This window comes from Triticum urartu, chromosome 4A (assembly GCF_056163025.1).
Source record: "Triticum urartu cultivar PI428250 chromosome 4A, HENAU_Tu73, whole genome shotgun sequence".
Lineage (NCBI taxonomy): Eukaryota > Viridiplantae > Streptophyta > Magnoliopsida > Poales > Poaceae > Triticum > Triticum urartu.
The window spans coordinates 237,245,181-237,269,325 of record NC_141876.1 but is presented as its reverse complement, the minus strand read 5'-3'; the positions used below and the strand labels follow the sequence as shown (position 1 = coordinate 237,269,325).

The following is a 24,145-nucleotide window of genomic DNA, read 5'->3' as shown; positions in this document are numbered from 1 at the left end:
ATATAAACCGGTCAAGCAAACACTCCGGCGCTTTTCCAAACACAAACGTCAAGCTATGAGGGAGGAGCTAGCTTACTCAATAAGCATGTCGATTTGACTACTCGGCGCGGGTGGATGACAAATGGGTCTGCGTGGAAGGGAGCATGGGTTGTTTACACAAAATGCGAGGGGTTATATGCAAAAAAGCAGCGACACACGGCCACAGCAGAGCAAGGGACAGTAGAGTGTTACGTAAAAGGACCGTAAAGTGTTACGTATTCATATGTATGGAGATCATACTGTAGTGCTTCTCGAGTAGCTGGACTAAATGGTAATGCGTCAGAGACGAAACGTGTAATTTTCTCCGAAATGAGCTCGCTCGTGGGAGGAGACAGCTCGAACCCGTGTGCTCTTCTGTCACTTGGGGGGTGGCATTCCATCCTAATTTTAGTCAACTTCATCTCCTGCAGAAGCCCGGAATGAGCAGCTTCCCTACTCCAAGAAATTTGCACTACGGGCACTACCAACTCTCCTTCTCAGCTCGGAGGTGATCAATGCGTGTTCCAGCCAGGAAAGAATACTGAGCGAAGGTACTGCAGTTTATGCTGATTGTTTTATCTTGGCAGGTATGATCGCAAGTCTTACACTGCCCGAGGGAAGGCAATAGAGCTGCTCACAATATTGCTTTGCAGATGATAATGATGTTTCCTGTAACTGAGTTGATGAACCCCCTGATTTTCTTGTAAACGACCTGGTGAACGATGTAATGACATTGCCAAATCAATAAAATTAGACATGATGGTATTCTCGAAAGAAAAGAAAAACTCTCCTGAACCCCGCAGAGTTGAGACGTCCAACCCGGCTCCGACCACTGAGTTGGAGAAGCTGGCAGCTTGACATTCATTTGGAATTTCTCGGTATATCATTACCGACAGCAGAGGAGAGAGTTATAGAACAAAGAAAGGTTGGGAAAGATTTCACCACAACTGGATTTTGGCGCGAGATTTTTCGCAAATTTTATTGTAAAGTTTTAGATAATAACAGTCTACAGCTATTGCATTTACAGGTACATATCTAGTAAAACAAGAAAATTATTGAGCTATCTACAAATACTATCCTTGTGTCGTGGAGATTCAGAACACATCAAGGGAGGGCCGGGAGATCATATCGTCTTCCAGTAGCTCATATGGATCAATGTATGGTGGTGGCGCCACTGGTTTCTTGCTCCCGTCATGTACAAAGCTTTGCCCAAAATACTGCAATGAGAAATCCAGGACAAGCAGTGTCAGCTTTCTTACATCATGTAAAACTTCAAAGATGGACACTTTTGGTCAACTCAAAATGTTGTCAAAATCATAGACAGAAATCTCCCTTCGTGCACAAGAGACAAGAGAGCACTGAAAAGAACAGAAATTACAGATTGTTTATGCTTTCTGCTATTATTTCGTTTCTTATATAGTTCGAGTATCTAGGGAAGAAAATGTTCCCAACAAGCTTGTGCATCGTCCCATGGCTGCTGTGCGATCACTCAATTTATGATTCGGTTAGTTTAATTTGCATTGGTTGTACCCCTCCTTTTTCTCTGTGTGATGATGACAATGTCTGGCCACCACACCAAATTTATCATGTTGAGCACAAGCTCATAATGTCATATCAAACCTTAAGATGTTCAATGGGTTATGTAAATAACCAGATCATGTCCAACTCTCCTAGTACAATATAAACATTCAGTGTCAAAAGCCAGAAGCGCTACACAGGGAAATTACGAGCAAAGCACATATTGGAAATAATAAGGTGTGTATTCTGTATTCCAATTGTACCATGCTGAACAAAAATCATATAATGATCTCAATGTGTTCAATTGATTTATATTAACTTATGATCAGATACTAACTGAAACTGTACAGCGTATATGCACGCCATGTCATAATAGGGTCGATGAATTGCTACAATACTACACAAGTAAATCAGGGGCCAAATACATAATGACTACATGAGCGGGTATGAAGCACACAAAGAGATTAGACAGCTTACCAGATAAAGACCAGCAAATAGAGAAACCGTGACAATAATCAGAGGACCAAATGCCAGGGAAAAAGTACCACCAAGTGATAATAACAGCTTTGCCCGTGGTACTAGACCCTGAAAATAGATAAATAGATGATAACAGGTAAGGCTTCCTGGTGATTGTATCATTATCATCTCAGTGTAAACTGATAAGCAATCAGTGGCGACGAAATAGCAAAACATGAATGTTTACTATACAAACTTTCAGACGATTATTTATATCAAACATTTTGAATCACATATGACAATGAAAGATTTCAGAATATTCATGCAAAATTACTTTAACTAAGCCTATGCTGATGCCCGTCGACATTGGTTGGGGAACAAGTAATGTGCATAACAAGCAAAAAGAAGGGTGAAAAGGTAAAATGGAGCATCAAACAATAGGGGAGACATGTAATAGACCAAGAAATACATGTTGCATAAATGGCCTAGCTGGGGTGCATGATTTCAACCAAAAAGGAAAATGGACAAGTAATCACTAGGTATTGCAGTAAGCGAGGACACACGGTGCCACACATCGTAGACCTATACCCATGCTCAAGAACAAACAAAGAGAAAAGATAACAGATTACTTTGTTGAGATCATGAACATTATTTCTCAACAGAAACAAGAGCTATGCTGATACAAGGTAGATTTCTCAATGATTGTTAAAAGAACCATGACTATTTTTCGCAAGGAAAAGATTCCAGTGTCTACCCCACAAAATAGATTATGCGTGTTCATAATTTTATAGGCAGTTCTGTAGTCAGAATGGCTCGCTCTCGCTCCGCCCCGCCCCTCCCTCCTAGCTCAGAGTAGCCCCCCAGCCTCACCGCCGTCGAACCCCTGCCGGTAGCCCTCCCTCCCCTAGCCCTCCAGCCCCGCCGCCGTCGAATCGCCACCAGTAGCCCCCCCCCCCCCCTCCCACCCCTTCCCCCCAGCCCCTTCCCTGTCCTGCCATGGCGTCCTCCAACGCTGACCTGCCGACCACGGAGTGACCCTCTCCGACGAGCGCGTGCCCTACGGCGACCACTGGCTCAACTCGGGGAGCGAGTCCTCTGCGCGCTTCTACTGTGAGGTCCCGTGCCGCCTCGGGGCCTTCCCTGCGTCGCCGGCGCCCCCTGCCCCTGGCCACGCGGCGATGCCACCCAGATAGCCTGCCAGGAGCCGCCACGATCCCCGCTCCGAGGTGCACCGCGTCCCCGGCACCAACGCGGTCGATGCGGATGGGTTCCAGCAACCAGGGCGCAGGAACCACCGTCGCCGCCCGCGCCAGGACGATGCGCCCAGTGCCCCTCCGCGCCGCCCATCCCCTGAAGAGCTGGCTGGGCCCTGCTTTCGGTGCCTGGACCCCCGCCACCGCGCGAGGGACTGCACCAACGACATCAGATGCCGCCGCTGCCTGACCTCCGGCCATGACTCCCGCTCTTGTGACGCCCATAGCCAAGATGAGGAGCGCGGCCCCCGCGCTTCGCCTGGCAACTCCAGACTGGTTGTCGTCGAGCCTCCTTGCCCCCGCCTCCCCAAGCAACTCTGGCCGCGTCGTTGCCTGATGTCCGCCCACCCGAGCCGGAGCGCGTCATCATGCCGCACACCGTAGAGATGGAGGAGGCGGAACAGGTCCTGGCTCAAGCGCTAGTGGCCTCTGTCACTGGCAATCGCCCGCACGTCTCCACCAACAAGGTCGCCGCAGCGCTCTACGACTCCTTCGGGCTGGTCTCCTCTTCGGCTCGCAGGCTACAATGGACCGCCTAGCCGGCAAGCACTTCATCCGCTCGCCCCGCTTCTCCCTCTCGATGCGCCCATGGAGCAAGCTTGCCCACGCAGGCTCCGACGAGTTCGAGTACCGCGTCGAGCTTGAACTCCGCGGCATTCCTGCTCAAGCCTGGCACCTCTCCACTGCCGAGCACACCCTTGGGAGAAGCTGTTGGATCGAGCACCTCCATCCCAGACTCGTTCCCGTGCCGACCTCACCACTTTCCGTCTGTCTGGGCGCACGCATGACCCTGCCGGCATTCGTCGCGCCGCCATTCTGGAGGTTGTCGAGCAAATCCCCGCGCACCTTAGCACCGACACGCTGTTCATCAGAATGCTAACCTTCCCCATCTCCATCGCCATCGTCCGCGCCGAGATGATCAGAACTGCACATCCTAGCACACCGACAGGTCCAGGCCCAGACCGGGACAAGGGCGCCGGCAACAGCAACGATGACGGGCCAGGCCATGGACGCGCGCGCCGCCGCGGCCGCAAGTGCGGATGTATGGAGTCGCAGCCCACCAGTCGTGCCGATGGCATGGCGATGGACAGCCTCGGCTGGCGTGCCGGAGACCAAACCTCGTGCGCGGATGGTGTGGCCATGGCGACAGGGTGGCCCGTTCCACCCGGCGCGACGACGGGTACGACCGTCCAGCCACGGAACCGTATGCTACCGTGGCCCGGTCAGCATGGAGCCGACCGCCGTCATCACCGTGCCAAAAAAGGAAAGGGTAAAAGGAAAGATATGCCTACTTTACCCGTGGGACAGACATGCAGTACTGACGCCGCCCCTAAGGGCCCGTAGCCAGGCTTGATAGGGATAGCTGGCGGCATGCTAGTGGCTACGGCAACGTTGAATCCGTTCAGAATTTTGAATCCGACGGCCACCCACGAGCCTGAGGACGATCGAGCGGGGCCGCCAATTGCCTCACCTGATCCTTCGGCCTGTCGGGACCTGGTCATGCTCAGCGAGGTTCCAAACTCGCAGCAGGTCATGCCAGAGCTGACACCCACCTTGTCGGGACAAAGTGGTGTTTCCCCCACAACCGATCCCGAGGTGGAGCCAACCCCATGCGCTCACCAGTCCTCGCCCCCGTCCGTGCGCGCTGGGACGGACAGCGCGGTGCACGAGCTTCGCGCCACTTCTCCCGCCCGCGCATTGGTGACCCCACCCTTGGACAGATTGCTACCGCCATCCCCGGACTAGCGGGACCCGCAGACGCCCATGCAGAATCCCGTGGCCCCGGTCTCGCCCGGGCCCGCTGCGGCTCTCTCCACTAACCCCGAGAAGGCACGTCAGAGCATGCATGGGTCTGGGCCAGGACGCTTCACTTCCCCACCAATAATCATGCGCCGATCCCGCGGACATGCACCTGCCGCTCGCTCATGCACGCTAGGGGACTTTCTACCCGCTGCCACCAAGGAGCTCAACGCTGCTCTGCCGGCGCCCGAGAAGAGGTCCCGTCGCCCTCTTGATTTCACCCCTCGTCGTGGCCGCTCAGCTGCCGCTACGCCCACGACCGCTGCTCCTCCCGCCGTCGAAAGACGCGCGCAAGTGTAGGTCCTTCGCACACTTGGAATTGTCAGGACCAATCAGAAGATCTCGGCCGCGGGGATGAAGGCATACGACGATCTGTTCGCGGCGCCCATCCCGTTGTCGGTGCTTACGGCCATCGCTGCGCTGGTCAATCATGAGATCCCAGCTTGCCTTGCGGTGCAACCGACTACCCCGGCGCGTGTCGGTATTGCGTTCGAGACTTAGGCCCCCCTAGACACCCGCTCCTGTCGATCCAATCTCTATGGATCACGGCCTCAAGATCGTGGTATGGAATGTGCGAGGTCACAACGCACGTGCGCGGCTCCACGCTATTCGCAGGCTGCTTGACACAACCGACGCCTCCATTGTATGCTTGCAAGAAACAAAGATGGAGTTGATCCACTCGTCCGTTGTTCTTGACACGCTTGGTTCGGAGTTTGACGATTACACATACGTGTGGCGGCATTCTCCTTGCGTGGAAAAGCAGGGCCATGACTATCACGGCCCCTTTGTTCACCACCAACGCGATCTCTACCTGTGTCGCCACGGCCGCCGGCACGCCGTGGTGGATCACGGTTGTATACTGACCCCAGGATGATGTGACCAAGGTCGCCTTCCTAGAGGAGCTACGCGAGATCAGAGCAGACTACCCTGGACCGTGGATGCTTTGCGATGACTTCAACCTCATCCTCCGCTCCAAGGACAAGAACACGGGCAACCTCAATAGGCGCATGATGGGCAAATTCCGCCGCCTAGTCAACGATCTCGCGCTCAAGGAGGTATACCACAACGGGCGAAGATACACGTGGTCGAACGAGCAATCACCACCGACCCAGGTGCACCTCAATCGTGTGCTGTGCACCTCGGACCAGGAGGATGGGCACGGCGAATGCCACCTGAGGTGCCTTGCGTCCGTCGTGTCAGATCATTGCCCCTTGCTGCTGGATTGCGCCCCCGCGCCCATGATGCACCGCAGGTTCCACTTCAAGGACCATTGGCTGCGTTTGGATGGATTCCACGACACGGTGGCCGCGGCATGGGGCTCCATTCACGACACCGACCCCTTCCGCTGCCTAATGCTGCATCTCCAAACCACCGCGCGTAGCTTCACGAGTTGGAGCGCCAGAGCGGTTGGCAACGTAAAGACCAAGCTGGCCATTGCTAGAGAGCTCATTGCGTGTTTCGACAAGGCCTAGGAGGACCACGTCCTCACGCCCTCGGAGGACTGGCTGCGCAAACAACTGAAGGTTTTGTACCTCGGGCTTGCGTCCCTGGAACGGACGATCGCTAGACAGCGTGCCCGCATTGCCAACCTCAAAGAGGGTGATGCCAGCACTGCCTTCTTCCACAGGCAATGCTCCTTTCGACAACAGAAAAACCGTGTCTTCAGCCTCTCCGCAAATGGCACGATGCTCACAGATCATGATGATATGGCCGAGGTTGCATTCCGGCACTATGACGCACTGATTGGTACTATTGCCGAGCGCGATCACACGTTGGACCTATCGCAACTTATCAAGGGGAGCGATCTCTCCAACCTCGATGCGCCCTTCTGCCCGGCGGAGACCTGGGAAGCCGTGAAGCGCCTTCCTGCGCGCAAGGTTCCAAGGCCCGACGGCTATACTGCCTAATTCCTCCGCGCGTGCTGGAGCATCGTCAAGCAGGACTTCATGGATGTGTTCCAACAGCTTTTCGAGCTGCGTGGTCGTGGCTTCTGCAAGCTCAACCAAGCCCTCCTCACGCCGTTGCCTAAGCGCACCGATGCCCAGGAGTTGCGCGACTACCGCCCAATATGCCTCATTCATCTCGTGGCCAAGGTATTCGCCAAGGCCCTCTCACTTCGGCACGCTCCAAAGCTTGACCGCCTTGTCAGCCGCAATCAGAACACGTTCATCATCAAACAGAGCCTCATGACAACTTCGTGCTCGTCAGGCAATCGCTCAAACTGTTGAGCCAACTAGGGGCCCCTAGGGTGATGCTTAAGCTCGACCTCACGCGCGCATTCGACTCCATCTCCTGGTCGTTCCTCTTTGAGGTCTTGCGCCAATATGTGTTCGGGAATCGCTTCCTCGAGTGGATCACCATCCTCCTGTCCTCGGCTAGCACATGTGTCCTGATGAACGGTGTACCAGGCCCACCGATATGGCATAAGGGAGGGTTGCGGCAGGCTGACTCCTTGTCCCCGCAGTTGTTCGTGCTCGCGATCGACACTCTCGGTCGGCTGATGTGGCGCGCCCATGAAACGGGCATCCTCCGGCCGCTGCATCCGCGGAGACCGATACCGGCTATATCTCTATACGCCGACGACGTCATGCTCTTTTGCCATGCCATGGAGAGCGACGTGACCGCACCTTGCCCTGTTTGGCGGTATCTGGCCTGAAGGTGAACTACACCAAGAGCTCGGCCACGGTTCTGCATGGGACCAGACTGCCTCCGAGATGATCATCAGCTTAGGATGTCCGATCGCCGAGCTCCCGGTCACCTACCCCCACATCCCCTTGACGACGCGTCACCCCTCCGCCGGGCAGCTACAGCCCCTTGTCGACAAGGTCGCTGGCTGCTTGCCAACCTGGAAAGCATGGCTCATGACAGAGCCGGCAGGCTGGCCCTCATTAAGTCTATCCTCTACGCCATCCCGGTGCACCAACTGCTTGCGTTTGCCCCCCCCCCTTGAATAAAACCTTGCAGCAACTCGAGAAGATACAGAGAGGTTTCCTATGGGTCGGGCGAACCGCTACCTATGGAGGGCACCGCCATGTCAACTGGCGCCATGTCTGCCGCCCCCTCGAGCTTGGCAGCCTTGGAGTTCGCGACCTCGAGCGCGTCGGTCTCACGCTTAGATTGTGGTGCCTATGGTTCTCGCGAACGGACACAGGACGCGCCTGCAGGGGTTGGACCTCCAATTCTCCAACAACGGCGCACACTGTTCTCTGCTTCCACCTACATGACCATCGGAAACGGCCTGAACAACCTATTCTGGGAGGATCGCTGGCTCAATGGGCGCTCAGTTGGCGAGCTCATGCCTTTGCTCTACAACTGCATCCCCAAATGTCAGCGCAAGGTCAGAACGGTGGCCGAAGGCCTCAATGGCAACACATGGGCCCGCAACATTCATGGTGTCTTGGGCATCCACGAGATTATCCAGTACCAGAAGAGTGTTGTCAAGCACCTTAATGATTAATTCTTTTTAAGCATCGCCTAACCGGACATGACTTTGCTTGGGGATTGCATGATACTCTACATGAAAAAGAGAATTAGCAGCTAAGTTTTTCCGATAAAGTTAGTAGTATTTTTATCTTATTGGCAATGGAGAGTCGGATCTAAACAAATAAAAATGTAACCATGTTTTTATAGCGGCGAAGTGGGAAATTATTAAATTATTATGATAGTTACTCTTATCAATTTTTATAGGGTCAAAACGGCAAATTATTATGTAAATGCAACCATGTTTTAAAATTGTGTTTTTTATCAACTTGACTTGGCCCACCATATTGAAGTCCCGGCTTCGCCTTCGGATCTGGACCCCCCTATGCTCAAATCCCGGCTCTGTCCCTGGACGTGTCGTTAGCCTATGCACTACATGTCGCAAAACTAAGTCCAAAGCTCAATCTCATGGTCTTTACATGTCATTACCAATTCCATATGCACCTTAGGAGGACATAACATGGATTTCGTACTTGGCTTGCCTAGAACTAGAAATGAAAGGACTTGATTTTTTGTGGTTATTGATAGATTCTCAAAGATGGCACATTTTATTCCATTAACAAGAGCAACGATGCTTCACACATTATGTAGGGATATATTGCGTTTAGATGAGTGCCCAAGACAATTGTCTCCAACCGTGATATCAAATTCTTGAGGTACTTTTGGAAGACAGTATGCGCCAAGCTAGGAATCAAGCTATTGTTCTCCTCAGCATATCATCCTCAAACCGATGGCCAAACAGAGGTGGTCAACCGCACACTCTCCACCGTCCTTCCCGTACTCATCAAGAACCTTAAGGAGTGGCAAGGCTGTGTGCCCATCACCAAGTTCACCTACAACCGTGCAAGGCACACAACAGCGTTGAAGTCGCCATTGGAGGTTGTCTATGGCTTCAACCCCTTGTCGCTATGGGACATACTTTCGCTTCCTCTACAAGAGCGTGCCAGTATGGAGGCAAGCGACCGAGTTGAGTTCATGAAAAGGTGCATGAAGATATAAGGACCACCACTGAGCATCAAGTCCACAAGCATGCCACCAAGATCAGCATCACCAAGAAGCGAATGGTGTTCCAACCCAGAGATCTTGTTTGGCTACATCTTCGCAAAGACCGCTTTCCGAACGAGCGCAAATCCAAGTTGCTACCTCGAGCCGACGATCCCTTCAAAGTCCTAGAAAGGATAAACAACAACGCTTACAAGATAGACATCCCACTTGACAAGTACTCGATGAGCAACACCTTCAATGCCGCCGACTTGGCTCCATTCCATGGCGATGAGGTTTTCGATCCGAGGACGGATCTTCCCCAAGGAGGGGGGGGGATATGGTGCAGAGCAGCACATGGATATCACCATGGATCCTACACCAATCCCACAAGTGCCAATTGGACCAAAGACTAGAGCCCATGCACATGCCAAACCAAGGTGAATTCACTCCTCTTCGAACTTTCTATGCATTCATTTGAGACAACCTCAATCCGACACCCTATGCATACTCAAATAACTAAGGATTCATCCATGAAGAAGTGAGGGTAGAAGGCCAAGCAAAGAGAAGGAACAAGGAGAAATGTTGTTGAGCTACAACGGCCGGATAGTCCAGCCAGGAAGCCGGACTGTCCAGCATGAGTCCCGAAGACATTAGAAGCTAAATACATGTAGTCTGGCGTTTCGTTATCCTGCCCTTAAAGATTGACTGGTGCCTGAAGCCTGTGCCAACCCGGAGCCGCACTTGCGTCAGCAAACGGACTGTCCAGCTTGCTTCCCAGACTGGACAGTGTGAACCCAGACTATTCGGCTCGTTTCCCGAACTGTCCGACCCTTGCATGCGTGCAGATCTAGCCAATAGGCCATGTATCCCCTCTTACCTACCCACTTTCGTCCCTTAGCTATATAAAGATACCTTGGACTCAAATTACAGTTAGCAAAGCATTTAGATAAAACTTGAGAGGGCATTGCTCATCTATCCTCTCCTTTGGAGATCAAGGCGTCCACAAGGAGAAGAACCCTTGTGGTTAATCAAGACCTCCATATCATTTGGATTGGAGAAGATCTACCTCTCAAGACCCCTCTTCTCTTAGAGATTTGGGAAGAACTTTACCTTGTTTCCTTGTTCCCTTTGTTGGTTGAGGATCTTGATTTGTCTCATACTTTGGATGCTTTGAGAGGACATGTGTAATGTGAAACTTGTTCATTAGTATTATTCTTCTTCTTGAGTTTCTTGTGTTCTTTGTGTTTTGCTCCTTGCCACCTTCAAATTGTGAAGATTGGGACAAACCTAGGCCTTTGTCCTACATCACAGTTTTACCATCTGCAGAGAACAAAGCATCTAGAGGACAAAAAAATCTACAACTCAAAGATACCACTAAAAGATAAAAAGATAATATGGGGTATCTTTGTCGGGGTACGGTTCTAACAAATGACAATCTGCTCGCCACAATTTGCAGGGAAGTAAGAAGTGTTATTTTTTTCATCATGACGAGACAATTAAGCATGTTTTCTTTCAATGCACTTTTGCGCGCTCTACATGGTCAATCATGCGTCCAACTTGTATCCTCCTCGCAAGGTTGCCAACATGTATAGTCACTGGCTCGATGGTATAGCTCAGTTTAATGCACTTACAAAGGTGGGAGTGTTTGTTTTATTATGGTCAAAGTTCAAAAAGGTGTGCCTTTTGTGAGCTCCTAATCACATCCACGCGTGAAGTGATGGGAGAACGCATCGTGTTTATGTGGTGAGCCCAACCAGGCAAAGCGCTTTTCCAATCTATGCTCGACTAAGCGTGCATCAGCAGCGCTACGCAGACGTAACCGTTGTCGGGCGAAGAGCGAACAGACCAAAATCGTAGAGGGAAAAGAGAGGTCCGTTGGCCATAATCGCAGCAGGAAAGATATAGGAAAGGGTGGCACAGGCTAGATTTTGATGAGTAAAACGCACATACATCTCTGATGGGCTCCTCACATGATAGGATGTCGAGGCGGCGACTCTGAAGCTCATCTCACACCGTTGACCCTGACCTTGCGCCCCCCGGACCTCCTCCTCCCGTTGCACCCCGGCACCACAAGCTACTCCTCGACTCGCCACATGCCGCCGACCTCCTCGTCTCGCCTCTTCTGACGTGCGCTGCTGGTCAGCTCCAACTCCCCTTTTTCTCTCTTCCCTCTTAGGTGATTGATCCCTTCCCTCTGGTCTAGTCCGTTCAAGTGCTATTGCTGTGAGCCTGTGATGTTGATTTTGTGATATGATCTATTGCATTACCTATTAATTTGCTCGATCTCCCTTCTTCTCCTCTTTTGTGCTTCTTCTCCTCTTTTGTGCTTCTGCTCTGCCATGGCCCATGGCTACTATCTATTGCTCCCTAGCCTCTATTACAACACATGGAACATGAACGGTGAAGTGATATGGTTTTTTATGATAAAATTTCCTCTATTATGCAGGTTATCTACCAGTGCGGTTCGTGGTGTACTCTGTCCGTGGCTCTGTTCGTGGTGCACTCTACAACCCAATCATTTCTACGTTGACTGATTTTCTTTTGACAGCTCTGTACGTTGGTTGATATTATTAAGCAAATACTCCCTCCGTTCCAAATTACTCGTCTCAGAAATGGATGTATTTAGAACTAAAATACATCTAAATACATCCATTTCTGCGACGAGTAATTCGGAACGGAGGGAGTACTACGAATGTATTAATCACCAAATTCGGGAATGAAAGCTAAGATTTAACCAGGGAGGAACAAGGTCAGAGACCTCAAGGCCTTCGCTGTTGAGCGCCATGGACCGCTCTCTCTGCCCGTCCGGCCCGGCCGCAGCCATCTCGAACTCCGCCGCCGCCGCACCGACCCCGCGCTTCCTCCCCGCCTCTCCCCCTTGGCCGCCTTCCTCCGCCTCCGCGGCTGCCCCCGACTTCTCCCCGGAAGGGACGGACCCCGCCGCCATACCCCGCCGCCTCAGCTCCTTTGCAAACAGCGACTCGGGCGCGTCCTCCTCGCTCCCCCGGGCTCCACCCACCTCATCCCCGTCGATACGGCACCTCACGCGTAGGCGCAGCATGCGCCGTCCACGCGGCCGCAGCGAAGGCGACGGTGTGAGGGCTGGGCGCACGAGGTGGATCACGGCCAGTTCCATGGGCATAGTTTGCTAGCTTCAGTTGGTTGCGTGGCTGCGTGATCCCTGCTGCGTCGAGGTCGCGGAAGCACAAGTCCGACTAGACGCGACAGGGTGACTCTTCGGCGAGGGTTCTGACCGTCGGTTCGGTGCTGAGATACGCAATTAGGCGGATGGACGGTGCGGATCTAGCGGAGGGTTCATGCGGCTGGTGATGAAAGCCGAGGACGCAAGGAAGCCGGACTAATGTATGGTTGTCGTGGTTCGTCGGACCTCGGAGATGTGCGGGCTCACCTCCAACGATGAGTTGTCTTTTGAGAAAAAAATCACTATAGGACCTTAAACTTGCGTTGGTGGTCAGTTTAGCCCCCCATAGTTCAAAATACCCGAAATATCATCCCTAAACTTGTTCTAGGGGCTCACATACGGTCTAAAATATAATTTGCTCTACGTATGTGCTGATTTGGCAGTGGTCAAGTTGATCCACGTGAGCGCTGACTGTCACGTCGTCTCAGCCACCTAAATATGTAGGAAAGCAGGGGGTCTTTTGCAAAAATGACGCAAGAAAATGGTAGCGACGATGCATCCTGCACCGTGTGCCGGAGCTGCAGGTCGAGGCCGACGAAGTGGGGCTTTTGCTGGCTCCTGGAGTTCGGCGTCCCTCAGGCTGCTGCTGGTGGTCGGCGGCTGCGAAGGTGGTTGGACCGGCGATTCCGGGCTGGGGAGGAGCGGGGAGCTTGGCGGAGAAGGCGGCGTTGGTGGAGGAGGCCGATGGCGGCGTGGGCGGGAGCTCGAGACTGACGTCCATCGTGCACTCGTCGTCGTCCACGTACGTGACTCTCGCCACCACAATGCCGACGGCACCATGGATTACTGGCTCGAACCGACCGAGCTTGCAGCCCTGCACCGGGAGGTCGGTGTCGACCCGTACTGGGTACCGCCTCCACGGTGGAAGCGCGGAGATCCCGTTTTCGCAGACGGCTACGCGCTCAAGGCAAAGATGCGGGTGGAGGAGCTCGCCGGAGTAAAAAGGTCCCATCCCCCCCCCCCTCTTCTCATGCCATCTTCTCTTGCAATTTCTTCTTCTTCCTCAATGCTGATTCAATCTTCCATTGAGTCTTGCATGTGACAAAGAAATGTTTGTGTTCAAGTTGATCATTTGTGTTGAATTGCCAATGTTACTAATATTGTTAAGATTCTTGCACATAGTAAGTAGCAAACTAACAATGCTAGTGTTGTTGTGTTAACACTGAATTTTGTTATACCGTACTATTTGTGTATGAAGGTGCTTGTGCTGATTAAACCAATGGTAATTTGTGCTACGTTTGATTACTTGAGCTAAATTTTTATCATTTTTGCATACAGTAAGTAGCAGTGCTAGTTTTGTGTTTGCACTGAGTTCTGTTGCTCTGAATTTGTGTATGAAGGCACATGCAGCAGCCGGCGAAGGCACATCAAGGCACAATGAACAATGAGGTGAAATCTGAGGCAGTCAAAGCCTACATTTGTCAAGACTTATCAGGTGATTGTAGTTATCTTTCCTCAGATATGCATCTCTTTCCATTGCAATTTTCATCATGCATGTTTGCTATCAAATTTACATCTCTCTACCCCTCAAAATAAATAAATTACATCTCTCTGTTTTGCATCATGTATATTTGTTGCCAAAATTATGAGAAAATGGGACATGCATGCATGCCTAAATGTGTCGCACCCCCTTACTTGTGAATTGTGATGCACATTTTTCAGTTTTCATCAGGGTGTGCATGTTTCTGGTTCCTTCTTATGTGAAAACTTTGGTGTTGGAGTTTTAATTAAAGAAAGCATTTGAGTTTGTTTGGAAGTGGCAAGTCTTTTGTTTTGGTTTTGGTTTTGTGATAGTCTTGTTTTTTTAGTTTCAGTTAAAGAAAGAAACAAATTTTGACATTTGAGTTGCTTCCAAGTGGAAAGTCTTGGTTTTGGTTGTGTCATAGTACTACATTGCAGTACTGCATCTGAAATTTGTAAAATGCAGGAGCAGGTTTGCCTTTCCAAAGCATGACACAATTGTAGCTCTCAATTTGTCTCCTCTGTGAAGGCATTGTAGAGACACCTGCACACCAACCTTTCTCAGCTTTGCTTCTCACATTTTTTACACTAAGGTTAAGGTGAATGTTTAGGCAAAGCACCTTTTTATTTCCATTGATGAATCTGTAGATATACTGCAAAGTACACTTGACATAGGTAGTTTTAATCATCGGAATGGATATCTCTTTCCACTAGTGTTGTAAGAATTGCAAGTTTACTTTCTTTTTGTTTATTCCATGGAGTATTTCCTTAGCTAATCTTGAACTCATGGTGATCTTATTTGCAGGACAAGTATGAGTGTAGGCTGAAGGCCAATGGCAATCTGGAAAAGCAGGTTCTATCCTTGGAGGTACACTAATTGGGACAACTCCTCAGCTTAAATTCATCATACTTGTCTAATTAGTTATCTTCTAAGAAATGGCTGTCAAGTTAAATTTTAAGTACTCAAATTATGTCTTCCTGGTTGAATTGTTTTCTCCACATTGTTGACCATGCTAAAGCCATTGTTGTGGATATGTTTTCAGGATAAGTATGCCAGCGCAGCACGGGCGAATGGCAAGCTGGAGGAGGAGGTTCTGTTCCTCAAGGTACATCTGAATTTTAACCAACCTTTGCCCAGCTCTTGTTCTCATTGTACAGGAATACAGATCAACTTTAGCTGCATTTCATGATGAGTTAATCATGTGCCTGATGTGGAGTTGACACTGGATCTGTTGTGCTGGAGAAGTATGAGGCAATGCTCGAGAAGAACACCAGGCTGGAGGGGCATGTGGCTGCTCTGTCCACTTATTTCCTATCTCTCAAGGTAACGCAGTTGATTGCCAGTAACTGCACTTCATCAACTGCACCAGTTGCATCATAATAATCTTTCTGAATTTTTGTTATGCTAGCATTTGCTCCAAAAGGATTACACATTAGCATTAGATTTGAGGAATGATTTGGTAATTTACTGTATGTATGAACAGGAGGGCATGCAGTTTCTGAATGATGGGGATCAGCAGCTGCAGATCATGGGAGCAGAGCCGTGTCTTCTTCTGTGTGCCAAGGAGTACTGCAAAGCTGACAGTAAGGAGAGCAATTGTGGCAAGGTAACAGATGCTGCAGCCGCTGGCGCAGGCGACCAGCTCGCCGATGTCGACGGCGACGGTGGGAATAGGTCGTCGAGGAAGTACAGCGAGTGGTCGGAGAAGGCGCAACCCTTTTCGCCGTTGACCCCAACGGTGGCGAGAGTCGCATACGTGGACAATGATGAGTGCGCGATGGACGGCAGTCTTGAGCTCCCGCCCACGCCACCGTCGGCCTCCTCCACCAACGCCACCTCCTTTGCCAAGCTCCTACTCCTCTCCTGGCCCGGACTCGCCGGTCCAACCACCTTCGCAGCCGCCGGCCACCAGCAGCAGCCCGAGGGACACCGACCTCCAGGAGCCAGCGCAGCCCGACTCCGTCGGCCTCAACCTGCAGCTCCGGCACATGGCGCAGGACGCGTCGTCGCTGCCGTTCCCGTGCATCATTTTTGCAAAAGACCCCCTAGTTCCCTGCGTATTCAAGCGGCTTAGACGACGTGGCAGTCAGCGCCCACGTGGATCTACTTGACCACCGCCAAATCAGCACATACGTAGAGCAAATCGTATTTTGGATCGTATGTGAATCCCTAGAGCAAGTTTAGGGATGGTATTTCGGGTATTTTAAACTACGAGGATTAAAGTGACCACCGACGCAAGTTTAAGGACCTACAGTGAATTTTTCTCTTGTCTTTTTTATCCCGAAACAACAATTGTTCTACGATAATTCTCTGCTCCCTGTATCTCTAGGCAACCCGCAAATTTCCCTCTGCATTCATCCATAGACTGTTTTGACAACTGCTCGAACCAATCGACGGAATTTTGATATAAACACTGAAAGTGCTAGTTATCGACTAGAGGGGGGTGAATAGGCGATTTTTATGGAAGTCTTCAAAACACGAGGTCTTTGAAGACAAAGAATAGAAATGAACCTATTGATATGCAGCGGAAGGTATACTACACTAGACAGGCCATAACCAAGTAAGCAATGAAGTGAAAGTACGAAGACTATCAGCAGCTAGGTAGTATGGATCAGGATGGATGATAGTATGAAGCTAAACAGTAAACAGTCTTCACTCAGTGAAGTCAATCAAATCATACAGGCAAACAACAACTTCATGAAGACAAACTGTAAAGTAAAGGAAAATGAAGGATAGAACCAGTTGCTTGGTGAAGACAAGGATTTGGTAGACCAGTTCCAATTGTTGTGACAACTGTACGTCTGGTTAGGGAGGCTGAGATTCAACTCAGAAGACCGCGTCTTCACCTTATTCCCCTTGAGCTAAGGACACCAGTCCTCGCCCAATCACTCTGGTGAGTCTTCAAGGTAGACTTCCAAACCTTCACAGACTTCGTTCACCGGCAATCCACAATGACTCTTGGATGCTCAGAACGCGACTCCTTACCGGCAGGAGGATTCAAAGTCCTCAAGTGTAACAAGTCTTCAGGTCACACAGACAGAAAGACTTCAGTGATGCCTAACACTCTTTGGCTCTGGGTGTTTTGGGCTTTGTCCTCGCAAGGATCTCTCTCTCTCAAAGGCTTCGGAGGTGGGTTGCTCTCAAATGACAAAAGCCGTGCACTAACTCTGAGCAACCACCAATTTATGGTGTAGGGGGTGGGATATTTATAGCCAGGAGGAAACCCGGCCTGATTTGTCCGAAATGACCCTGAGTCACTAAGGAATTGACACGTGTCCAACGGTTAGATTTCAAACACACGCGGCAGCTTGACTTGGGCTACAAGTAAAGCTGACTCGTCCAGCTCTGGATAAGATTTGCTCTCAGTGTCTTCGCTCGAAGACATAGGATTTGGTTGAGCATCACATCAGTCACTCTAACTTTGTTCACTTGGACCCCACTTAAAAGTACGGTGGTTCCTATGACTCAACAAAGAAGAAACGGAAACTACGAAACAACTATGTCTTCGCACTCCATAGTCTTCATATGAATGTCTTCTCATGTCATAATCTTCACTGTGAATATCTTCACAGACCACCACTGTCTTCAATGTCTTCACACATTTTTAGGGGTCATCTCTGGTCGGTAAACCAAATCAATATGGGACTATTACCTGTGTTATCCTGCAATTCTCACAAATACATTAGTCCCCCAACCAAGTCTGTCGTCAATACTCCAAAACCAACTAAGGGTGGCACTAGATGCACTTACAATCTCCCCCTTTTTGCTGATTGATGACAAACCGATTGAAGTTTTCAACGGGGATAAAAGTATGTGAAAGTTAAGGATTGAGGGATTGTCTTCACAAGTGGTAAAGGGCTTCCCCTGAAGATGTGCATATAAGTAGTTTGCTTTTGAATGCAAATGCACATGGCAGGTTTTACTTTGTGGAGATCCTATTCAACTTATGAAGACAATTCATCGTGCATATAAGGAGATAATGAAGATAATGACATGCATAATGAAAAATGGACGTCTGCGGAATGGCTTCATTCGGAATTTATCATCGCATCACAAGGTAGCAGAAAAAGTAGCAGATGACCATCGAGTTTAAGTGTTACAACTCAAAGAACCAAATGTTTCAAAAGACAAGAGTTGTAAAGAGTTAGAAAAAATAACATAACCACCCATAAGGACCCGCTTGAAGACTATCAACTCATAAGCTTCTCCCCCTTTTGTCAGTAAGGACCAAAAAGGTTTGAAGACATAGAGTATCTACTCATTCCCATTAGGAGTGGACGATGAGCAGGGTCGACGTTGGAGTTCGGTGGTGCAAACAGGCCTGATGCAGTGTCGAGATGCAGTGCAACCATGGTTGGTGAAGTGGCGTCGTCTTCTTCATCGACGACTCTTGCAACAACAGTTGCAACCGAAGACGAATGTTCAGAGTCTTCAATAGACGACGTGCGACGCTAGCTTGCATTTGGTGGAGGCCTGGAATCAAACTTGAAGTCCTCAGTGAAGCCATCTTCGTGAAGATCATCTTCAGGACAGAGTAGTGTGAGACTCTTCCAGGACCGCCGACAAGCTTCATGGGCAACAAACGAGTTCTTGGTGGCCAAATTTCGAATGCGGTTGACATCCACCAAGATACTCTGCATCTGACGCTTTAGCCATTCATGATTCTTATCCTATTTTTGATGCAAGGCCACAAGAAGCTCTCGGTCATTGAGTAAACGAGAATGCTTCCGAGGCCTCTATGCAATCGTACTTGCTATGGCTTCGGTGTTGGTGCGATGTGGTACTCTCATATTCCCAGCCAAACGATAAGTAGGGTTTGCAGCATTGGGAACAAGAATTCCCTCCATTGGTTGCGAGAAGCTTTGGTGTTCAGCATTCTGAAGATGTAGAGGCTCCTTGGCAGGCTCGGGGTAGATGGCTTCAATGGACAGATCAATCTCAGGCAGAAAAATAAGATGGTTGCTTGCTGAGGGCTGATAGTCAACAGAATAATGGAGCCTTGATCAAGCGCATCACCCATGGAGCGTAGAACTTTAGGCCAAACAGATCAATCCCAGAAGCAGCTAGTTGTCTGATGAAGAAATCTTGGGTATTGAATCTGATGCCATTGATGATATAAAATACCAAAGTCTTCATGGCTCCTTCAAGTTTGGCTTCAGAAGAATGTCCCTTGATTGGCCATAAAGTATGTCTCAGAATGTGGTATACTATGTGTGGCAAGTACTCGAGGTCCTGGACGAAGAATTCCTTTGGGTATTCAACATCTTGAGGTAATGGCTTCATCATGCTTAGCATCTGACTCATATTGGGTTCGGGCCTCTGAAAGATATTGTGCCGTTCATCTTGATGACGTTGACAACCAGGCTCGTATAACTCACCTGGAGTGGGCAGGGAAGTAAGATCGATAATATCTTGAGCTTTGGCTTCGTGATGTACATCACCTGACATCCACTCAAGGATCCATGTTTTGGATCCCTGTTGTAGCCGCGAATATGAAGAGTGGCATAGAACTACAACAGAAGCTCTTCATTCCAGTGCTCTTTGTCTATTACAAACGGCAGAAGACCAACATCCCTGAAGCAGTCAAGCGCTTCTTCAAGATAGGGCAGCCCAGCAATAGCTTCACTATCCACACGCATGTGGGGAAAGATTCGCTCTTGGTTGTACAGAATGCATGAGTAGTAGCTTCGCTGCTGATGGCTCCAAAAATGATCGGATGAGATCTTTGGCTTCATGTAGTGATTTTTGTCACTGTGAAAGAAGGTGTTGTGGGCTCTGAAGTTGTGCACGTTGAAAGAACCCGTTGTAGTTGCAGCACCTGGAAGCCTTGGCAGCCGTGGCTTACGCTTCTGAACTTGAGGACTCTGCTCCGCATGATAGTCATACTGTGGGCCTGGAGCAATGGGAGGAAGCATAAGAGGCCATTTTACAGTGACCAGCTATCCACGATCAAAGGCCTATTCAATGGTGTGAGGCCTTGGAGGTGGAACAGTGGCTTCAGCATCCACATTGGCTTCAGGCTCCACATTGTCTTCAGCCATGACTGAGTCATTGGCTTCAGTGGCATTGTTTGTGGAAGCCTTAGTGTTTTCAACCTCCGTTTGTTCAATAATAGGAGGGTCGGGCACAATCACATTCTCCTCGAGAACGACTTGATTAGTAGCAGGGGGTGTGGCAACTCTTTCTTCGTCTCTTGCTTCTTCACGATCTTCATCGGCTGATGTAGCCGGAATGTCTTCAATGACTTTAGCTTCAGACTTAGAGACATTCGCAGAAGGGGTGGCTTCAAGCAACACTTGATGTGCAACTGAGCTTTGGTGCACTTCTCCTTCTGGAATGCTCGACATGGTGACCTGTGGCCTGGGGCCTTTGCGAAGCCTATGAAATGCGGGCGACGCCTTTGGTGAGGGAGTGGTCTGCACCATGTAGTTGTCATCGTCAAGCACCGGAGTGGTGACTTGAGGCGGTGGAGTTCTAGGTGTCTCATCATGGACGGGTGTGTCTTGCTGAGGGTGCTCAGCCCACGAGTCATCCTGAGAAATTGGCGTTAAAGGATGACCAATGCTGATGAGTTCACTGTTCATAAGAACAGGCGATGATGCCGTCTGGGGTTGGAGCTGAGGAAGGACTACATCATCAACATTGTCTTCACGACCAATGTCTTCAACTGCGTTGGGGTCAATAGCTAGAACTTCTTCACTTGCATGAGCCTCTGTGGAAGCAGGCTCATGGATCACAAGACGACGCTCTTGGTTGGTTGATGCAGGAGGAGCAACAGAAATGGGTTCAACATTGAGGGGCTCACTGGCCGTAGCATGCTCTTTCTTTGAAGACTTCGTCTTCAATTTCTTCTTGGATGGGGCTTCATCAGAAGTGTTCTTGTGCTTGCGTTTCCTGGCTTCGGCTTCAACTGCCCTTGTTTTCTTCATATCTGAAGCTACTAAGGTGACCTTAGGCGTCAAGCCTGTCATACTGGCAGGGAAGGCAATGTGAGGTTCATCCTGCATTGGTGCTTCAGTTTGGGCCGCAGCAGGCTTCTTCTTTTGCTTGGCAGCCATCCTGGGGTTGATGCCAGGGCGTCCAAGAGCTTTGCGCTTTTTAGCTTCATTGTGTGCTTGAACACACTTCTGCGCGTAGTACTTCATGTGCTCACGAGAGCCTTTGGCCTCTTCCCTCTTCTTGTGAAACTCGGCCTTGAGGTCATGCAGCATCTTCTTGAAGATCTGCACATCAGCCACACTGAGTTTGGCCATATTCTTCTTGAAATGAGCCTTCTCATAATCAATCTTGTTCTTGAGTTCAACAATTTTCTGAGCCAGGGCCAACTCATTAGTAATGGCTCCGTGAAACGTGATGCTTATGTCCACAGGCAGCTGAAGATCATCAATATTAATGCTTTGATCATCGAACCACTCATCTATGAAGTTGTTCAGAATGTCAACACCAAAGAGGGGCAGATCGTTGAAGATCGCCACCTCTTGCTTGCTCTTGATCAGCTGCTCAAGTGCATCATCACCAAGATCTTCATCACTGGACAGATCAATGGTGTCTTCCTCGTTGCGCAGAACGGCAACAGGAGTCAGTTCATGCCTAGAAATCTTCTCGGGCTTCATGGTTTCCTTGGACTTCTCGGCCTTCTTGGAGACACGAGACAAATCTTCAGACTGCACACTGGGTTCAGGAGGGGCAGTGGTCAACGGCTTCACAGTTGAAGCTTTTGGTGAGGCAGAGGGCTTTGAAGATGTGGACTTCTTTTTCTTTTGCTTCGGTGGAGCAGGCCCATCTTTGGAGTCTGCGTCATCAGTTGATTGTTCCACAGTGGCCCTCTGAGCAGCAATGTGAGAGAGAAGCCCATCGAAGCTGTTGAAGGGGCCGATGACATTTGGATTGGCATCGCGAGTGCCATCATGCCTAGGAGCAGATGGACCAGGATTGAAGTTGAGTCCTAGTTCCTTCTTGTTCTTTGTAGCTGACTCCTTGGCAAACCGATATTTGCACTTAAAGAGATTGTCTTCACGACACCATAATAATGATGATGGGTCGGCATTCTCAGGCTTTGGTCCACGGACCATGCATGGGTAGAAGCCTTGAGCAATGGCTTCAGGCTTCGACTTAGGCTGCAGATTCCTGTACAGAATATCTCCCCATGGGCTCTTGATGGCATTCTTCTCTGCATATTCAGGGGTTACGAAGTTATACTTGAACCATTGTTCAGCCCAATATCATCGAATCCATTGGATTCGGGTCTTGCACTGGCCGTAGCTTTCCTTAGGATCTGACTTGTACAATTCATACAGGTCCGGAGGCAGATCTAGAGTTGTGTTGCCTCTGCGCTGCCTGCCACCTTGCCTTGCTGATTTCTCTGTTGCCATTATATTCAGACTGATTGGCTTCAAAACAGTGAAAGGCTTTCTTCTACTGGTCAGACAAGAACTGGCTTCAGGGGAGTGAATATGATGCCGTAAGAACTCTGCAAATGAATGCAGACTATGAGAACCAAGGGATTCTCCCACAGACATGTACCTGTGATAGCATTAAAGGTGCGAGGGAAGGGGAAGAGGTCATATGCATTCTCAGAATATTTTGAAGATAAATCAGTTTGAAGACATTGACCTCATAGTGCGAAGACATTCACTTATTTGAAGAGAGTTGGTTCCAGATTTGTACGAATCCATGAATAAGTACAAGTGAGGAACCTAACTAGTTATGAAGCATAAGTGAATACCCTTAGCATAATATGAGATGCAGATAAAGACATATCAAGATTTGGAAGTGTAGAAACCACTTTTGGTCGAAGTGGATGGATTTTACGGATCAAAAGATTGTAAAGAGAGAGGTTTATTTACCGCTGACGAACTACTAGATGAGGCAGAGTTTTGAAGCCGAGCAGTTCAATCTCCCGCGCCCTAACTTGGCGGCGGCGGAGAGGACGAGGTTCGCGACCGGCGTGAGGACGACGTCGAAGAAGTTGCGGCAGCTAAGCGCTTCGTCTCCAGCGTCGACGCGAGCTAGCGGAGGCGCTAGGGTTTGAGCGAGGTGGCGAGGTGGAAGAAGAGATAATGACCGTGTGGGGTGTGTATTTCTAAGGGAAGGGACATCACAGTGTAATTACGCAGGTGCCCCTGGCGGTTCACATCTGAAGGACACATGGCTTAGATGCAACTTATTGGAAGTTGTTCCATATTCCCACACATGCCTGGATTGTTGGGTGGTCGTTCTGGCTTCTTCGGTATTCCGGCAAAAGGGATATATCATTAAAACATATTTTAAATGTGTGTCTCTATGTCTTCAGCTGACAAGGATTCAGTGAAGACATTCAACAGGTTTCAACAAAACGCATATGACTTGGATAGATAGAATTTGAGGTAGAAGCACAGACGGGGGATAGGGTCCGATCACATTCACTTAGATAAAAATTCAAGTGTGAAGACATAGCTATAAGTGAATGCTGTAGAGGACAGAACACACGCGCGCGCGCGTGCACACACACACACACAGAGAGAGAGAGGGAGAGAGATACACATAGCCGGTCTATTCTGCTAATATTAGCAGAATAGTTATTCTGCTAACACTTCCGAACTACACGCTCAACGGAAGCAAGCTGCATCCTTTGTACGATGAGCACTGTAATGCTTCACGGGAGAACTGCTTCATTTTCTGGCGACCAGGCCGCGTTTTATTGTGGAATCGGGTGTTGCGGGATGATTTAGTTTGTTTCTCGATCTCATTTTACCTTTATTCTTTGTGATTTACAGGAAAAGCGACTACAATCTTTGCAAATCGAGCGACTTGGCGGACGAGCTTTCTCTGTTCGTTCGTGTTCGCATCGGACGCGACTTTTCCATGCTCGGATGTTGTTTGTTAGTAGGAATTCTTTGATTGCGTTCATTTTAATCGGTCCGTATACTCTATAATTTGTCTAATTTTTAGGAGTTAGTTATCAATTTCTGTGAAATCAATTGTCTGGGGTGT

At 49.6% G+C, this 24,145-nt stretch overlaps 2 protein-coding genes across 2 annotated transcripts; one reads left to right on the top strand and one right to left on the bottom strand.

Moving 5' to 3' along the window:
* Positions 1-970: 970 nt before the first annotated feature.
* LOC125551679 (tubulin alpha-6 chain) lies at positions 971-12,782 on the bottom strand. The gene is made up of 3 exons (XM_048714960.2): positions 12,268-12,782; positions 2,014-2,121; positions 971-1,235 (listed from the first exon to the last, which is right to left on the bottom strand). The coding sequence occupies exons 1-3, from the start codon at positions 12,649-12,651 to the stop codon at positions 1,113-1,115; spliced, it is 615 nt and encodes a 204-aa protein (XP_048570917.1). The 5' UTR covers positions 12,652-12,782; the 3' UTR covers positions 971-1,112.
* Positions 12,783-14,055: 1,273 nt separating this feature from the next.
* LOC147975479 (uncharacterized) lies at positions 14,056-15,553 on the top strand. The gene is made up of 4 exons (XM_087519657.1): positions 14,056-14,138; positions 14,965-15,040; positions 15,216-15,278; positions 15,416-15,553. The coding sequence occupies exons 1-4, from the start codon at positions 14,056-14,058 to the stop codon at positions 15,551-15,553; spliced, it is 360 nt and encodes a 119-aa protein (XP_087375783.1).
* Positions 15,554-24,145: the final 8,592 nt, after the last annotated feature.